Below are 6,000 nucleotides of genomic sequence, written 5' to 3' on the forward strand. Positions count from 1 at the left end.
TAAATTTAGAATTTGTTTTATTATCTGTTTCATGTTTTGTTAGATTTTAACAAATTTTTGTTAAAAACCTCAACGATTTCAAAGCCAGCAGTGGCAACACTGCAGAGCATAAAACATTTTTATCTCCAGTGCACGAGACTGTCTATCGGAAATATACTGTTTTCATTATATTGCTATACTATTTATTTAGTACTATACTGTTTTAAATAATACTATACTGTTTCTAAATATTTTTATCCCAGAGGGGCTTAGTCCAAATACTCTCGAAAAGTGTACGTGTGTGTAAATAAAAAAAAGGCCCCCTTAGGCGTAATATAAAATCTGAAACCTTTCAGGTTTTTATTCCAAAGGGGCAATTTATCCAGAAGGACTATTAATTTCGTTTTGGCATTTTGCGTCATTTCACTTTTCAAATTGTTGCCACCAAATATTATCGCCCTGTATTATATTTAAAGAAATTAAATAGTGAAGAATCTACATATATATATATATATGTTTCTCGCATTGTGATAAAACAACGCTATTTAAAGCCATCAAATTTTGAATAACTTAATCCTCCTGCGAATATGGGAGAATTTCTAATTTGGGATTGGAATTTGTTTTATTACCGATTTCATATTTTGCAAAATTTTAATGAATTTTTGATTAACAAATTCAGGAATTTCAAAGCGAGCAATGGCAACGTTGTACAGAAAACACACTTTTATCTCCAGTGCACTAGACTGTTTATCAGAAATTCTAAAGATATGCTTATTTTCAAATTATTTTGCGATATTTCTCTTGAACTGAATTTTATGGTGCGAAGAACATGATATTTAATAAATAAAGGCAACACACAAAATGTTACTGGCAGCATCTATTTATAACAGAATGCTAAAATACGAAATACCAGAAATAAGTAGGCTATAAACAACTAAACTAAACCTGATGCAAATGTATGTATTAATATTAAAACACGGAGTATAAACTCCGTGTTTTAATATTACTCCGTGTTTTAATATTAATACATCATTATACTCCGTGTATTAAAATCACCGTTGGTGAGTTGCGCGTTCTAAAAGTAAACATTTTTTTTTTTTAACTGTAGGGGAATGCAGCTGCATTTTTCCTTTTCGTAGAATGTTTAGTTCATGCGAATGGCAGCAGTATTTTAGCGAAGTTGAAATACGAGACGCTATTCGTAAACAACTAACTGAAACCGGAAGTGAATGTGTTGATTGAAAGCGATAGCATAATGCTGTTGGAATTCATTTTGAATTTTATTATGGACTGATCTTTGCTTGACTCGAGGTAGAATTCGTTTTCATTTCCCACTAAATTGTGCTTAAAAATAAACGAACATTTTTTTCCCTAAAAGTACTGTGTTATGTGCCTGTTACCTTAAAGTAATATGTGATTCTATATCATGATGTTGCAATAATCTGGACTATTAAGGAAGCATTTATCTCTCTTTCAAATTCTTGATTAAGATATTTATTAAACTATTATAATCGAAATAATGTCAGCTTATTCTAATAATCCTGAAAATTCGCTCAAGCGAGCCAATGAGTTTAGAGAACTTGGAAAACACGATGAAGCATTAACATGTTTGTATGATATTCTTAAAAATCGTAAGAACAGGCTGCTGAAAAATGTTCATGAAAATATAATTCATAATTATTTGGAAATATGCGTTGATCTGAAGAAAAGCCAAGCTGCTAAAGATGGATTGTACTTGTATCGATCAGTATGTCAAGGTGTAAATATTAAATCTTGGGAAAACTCATTGTATGAATATCTTCAGAATGCTGAAGTAAAAACCGAGCATGCTAAAGAAATTTCTCAAGCTACTCTGTTTGACTCCGAGGCTTTAGATTTAACTGTTACTCCGGAACATTTGTTGAAGTATGTAAGTTCTGAGGATGCTCAAGATAGAACTGAAAGAATTGTGCTTCTTCCTTGGGTTAGATTTTTATGGGAAAGTTATCGCATATGCTTGGAGCTTCTTCGGAATCCACAGATGGAAAAGCTTTTTCACAAAATTGCTCAGAGAGCTCTTGCTTTTTGTGTAAAGTATTCCCGTAAGGCTGAATTACGTAAATTGTGCAATCTTTTAAGAACTCATATAGCCCATATACATAAACAAGTTGAAATGCATTTCAGAATTCATGATCCCGAAATTCAGATGTTATATTTGGAAACTGGTATATTTCAACTTGAGTGTGCTGTACAAATGGAACTTTGGCTGGATGCGTTCAAAGCGATTGAAGATATACACCTTTTCCTTAGTTTAACAAAAAAACTGTTAAATTCACGTATTATGGCAGTTTATTATGAAAAAGTATCTTTGGTATTTTGGAAAGCAAATGATTATTTATTTCATGCGGCTGCTGTTTTACGTCAATTCCTTCTTGTGCGGGAGCTAAAGAAAAACTTACCAGCGGACGAAATGTCAGTTATGGCTGCTCGCGTTGTACTTGCAATATTGTCAGTACCTTTCGCTGTTGATAATCCCTCAGTAGAATTGATTATTGAAACAGATGACTCTGTGATCCATAAAAAGCAGCGATTGTTAGCAACCCTGCTGGATTTGCCTTGCCGCCCAACTCGAAGTTTATTAATAAAAGATTTGGAACGCCATGGCATTATACACTATACGCCCGCAATTGTACAAAAATTATTTTATACTTTCGAATTTAATTTTTTACCTTTATCACTTCCATCACTTATTGAACAAACTAGTAGTCTTATTGATAATGATATCTGTTTCCATAATTTAAAGCAATACATGCTTCCAGTTCGTGATTTTGCAATAATTAAACTTATATCAGATTTATCCAAAGTATACAAGTGTATAACATTTACGAAGTTATTATCTTTGCTTCCAGCTGTTGATGAATATTATTTTGAGAGATTAATTGTGGATTCTGCAAGAAGGTATAATTTTTCTTTAAAAATTGATCATAATAGTAAGTGCTTGCACTTTTATAATAACATGAGTATTTTTCGAAATAAACAAAATCTCGAATGCAATGAAACTCATAAACTTTTCTACGACGGAAATCTAAATCATTTGGCTATTATCCATTCTTCTCTGATTCAAATAAATAAATGCCTTTCATCACAAGATATAAAAATTAAAAGCCAGAAAATACGTTCAAAAATAGTTAACAATTATATTATAACGCGGGATACGGATCATAAGAAAACCTTACAGCGCAAGAAACTTATTGAAAAACACAAAGAAGCAATTGAAAATTTGAGAATAAGAAAAGAAGAGGAAGAGAGGAAACATCACGTTCAGACACAGCTGAAGTATATAGCAGCGGAAAAAGAACGGCTCTTGAAAGAAGCCGAAGAAAGAAACGTGCAAAGACTTCTTCTCCAAAAAGAAGAAATAAAACGGAAGATCTTCCTTGAAAAAATGGAAGTACTGAAACAAACCCAAATAGGATGTCAGTTAATTGAGAATCTCGATTTTAGTAACCTTGATACCCTGGATCCAGAAGTTTGGTTGTCCAAACAAATTGAACTTTTCACTCGGGAAAGAAAAGAATTTTTATCTCGTTTACGGAGGCAAGAAAAGACTGTAGATTATATAGAAAGAGCTAAGCGAATGGAAGAACTACCATTACTTATTTTAGAATATGAAGAAGAGAAGATCACTTGCCGTGAGGTATGGGAACAAGATGAGAGAACCAGAATTGAAACTGCCCACAAAGAACGAGAGCGCGATGTTAAAAAAAGAGAAAAAATTCTGAAAGTAAAGAAGGATTTAGATGATTTTATTCTGAAGGTTCAGAAAAGGCACAGAGATGATTATAAGAAATGTATGGAAGATTTCTTGGTGATCCTGAATTCAGAAAAACAGAAGCGAATGGAGCAAAGAGCTCTTAGTAGGAAAGTGCAGAGACGAATTGCTTGGGTAGAAAATCAATCGCGGATATTGAAGCAAAAAAAATACAAGCAAAGCAAAGTCGCAATTAATACCAGTGACCAAGCAGTCTTTCTAGATAACAAAAATAAATTAAAGACGGCTGAGAGTGGATTACAAGCTGAGCTTAGAAGTAAACAGAGTGGCCAGGAAGAATATGTATTAAACCATGCAAAAAATTATTATATTTCTAAAGAAAGTGAAGAACTGAAGAAGATCTCTAGTGAAAGAGAAAAGCCTCAAACTAGTACCGAAGAAACAAGCAGTATTCGGGATATAAGATTTAAATCAAAATTTCACAATGAGACATCAAAAGAGCAAAATACTCAATCATTATACGTGCTAAAACGTTTTGAAATGTTAAGTGATGACAATGTAAGACCGCGCGTTTATAACTATCTTCGTCCACGAATATTTAAACTTGAGAAAGCAAAAAATGTATTGACTAAAGACCGTAGTGAAGATGTTCAGCAGAGAAATTTGAGATACGATGATAAAACTCAGCAGATCCAATTTTCATCTTTCAGAGCACCTATAGAAAAGAAAAATAATACGTTTCCCATATGCGAAGAACGAGTTAAAAATCAAGACAAACTTGAGTGGCGAAGACAAAACCTTGAATCTGTAGATCAGTCCCAAAGATCGGCATCTAGAGAAAAGACAAACCGTTGTGAAAGAACTTCTTTTGATAGCAATGAAAGACAGAAATCTGTTTTAAGATATTCTTGCACACCTTGGGCAAAGAGTAGTCGTAAAGAAGGTAATGCTTGATGATATATCCAAATATTTCTGACTGTAGCTAGAATTTTTTTCCCTTCTCAGTATGTAAGCAGTAATATCCAATGTTCAAATATTTCGTTAAGTTAGTATTTTTAAGAATTAGTAACTCGTATATATTAATAACAAACATTAGTATGTACAAATGATCAAAATATTAAAGTGCTTGATTAATAAGTTGTTTATTAAAATTCCGAAAGTTCATGTAAATGTTGCATTAGTTCTGTATGTAGAACATAAGTTTCGAACTATCTAAGAATGTAGTAATGTCATATTATAGAAAATAAGTTAGCTTGATTTTCAATAAAATGTGAAATTTTAACAATTAGCACAATTATTTTACTTTTATGAATTATTTTATAATGCTGCTTTTCATTATTAAGCTGTGCATTTTATATTTCTTTACTCTTGATTTTAAGTGAAAACACATGTTTGACAGACGTTTACTGCTGTAATTTTGTTTTTAAGTTAAAGGATTCATTTTACAGTTATTCCATTCGAAAAGAAATAGCATTCTACTTATATTTATTTCATGTAAGTAAAAGTTAAGAAATTCCCCCCCCCCCAGTTGCTACAATAGTAGTACTTTTTGTTATCCGGTGAAATATCTTAAATTGCTTTGTTTCTATCATTGAAGTATTTAATAATAATATTATTCTAAAATTATAGTTGAAAATGGTACTCTTCTGTTATCACGAGAGGATTCAAAAATTTATGTACGCGTTTACAGAAAAATACGAATCCAGTCCCGATAACAGAAGAGTATCTTGGAAATTAACGGAATTTCGGGAGATCATATTGGATTTTACTTCCTCGGAGAACCCCTTGGCGACATTTCAGTTTTTGCTTGCCAAGGACTAGTTCGGCAGTGTTAACGTAGGAGAATCTGAAATTCCGAAGTATGGTTTGAAATTTAAAAAGGAAAAAAAAAATTTAATTTTGAATATAATATAAAGGAATTTTAATGTTGCATTCTTCAAAACTTCATCAAATACTTTACTGATATAATTTTTTGTTGTGATGCTGTGCGAAACTTAACACACGCTTTGGAATTTAGAATTTAGCCTCTGAAATATTATAGAGTTTTTTAAAGCATTAATCTGTTATTTAAAGCATATATAATGTAGTGATTTTTAATAATTTAAATCGTATATATTTTTTTCCCAGGAAATAGTTTTGCTTTGCATTTGATTTGACTCTGAGACGGGCAGGTTTTTAAAATATAAAAAAAAAGGTATTAATTGCAAATTGTCAGAGATAAAATTATATAATGAAATAACTGCCTTTGATAACATTTAGAATTAATTGCT

General features: G+C 31.6%; 1 protein-coding gene across 1 annotated transcript; it reads left to right on the forward strand.

Moving 5' to 3' along the window:
* Window positions 1-1,498: 1,498 nt before the first annotated feature.
* LOC118197991 (eukaryotic translation initiation factor 3 subunit A-like) lies at window positions 1,499-4,684 on the forward strand. Its single transcript, XM_035369568.2, has one exon. It carries the CDS (start codon window positions 1,499-1,501, stop codon window positions 4,682-4,684), a length of 3,186 nt encoding a protein of 1,061 aa, XP_035225459.1.
* Window positions 4,685-6,000: the final 1,316 nt, after the last annotated feature.

This window comes from Stegodyphus dumicola, chromosome 3 (assembly GCF_044657685.1).
Source record: "Stegodyphus dumicola isolate Sdum_Otavi_A_Nest chromosome 3, ASM4465768v1".
Classification (NCBI taxonomy): domain Eukaryota; kingdom Metazoa; phylum Arthropoda; class Arachnida; order Araneae; family Eresidae; genus Stegodyphus; species Stegodyphus dumicola.

Coding starts and splice junctions, on each gene's coding strand:
- LOC118197991 (XM_035369568.2), top strand. CDS start 1,499: ATGTCAGCTTATTCTAATAATCCTGAAAATTCGCTCAAGCGAGCCAAT.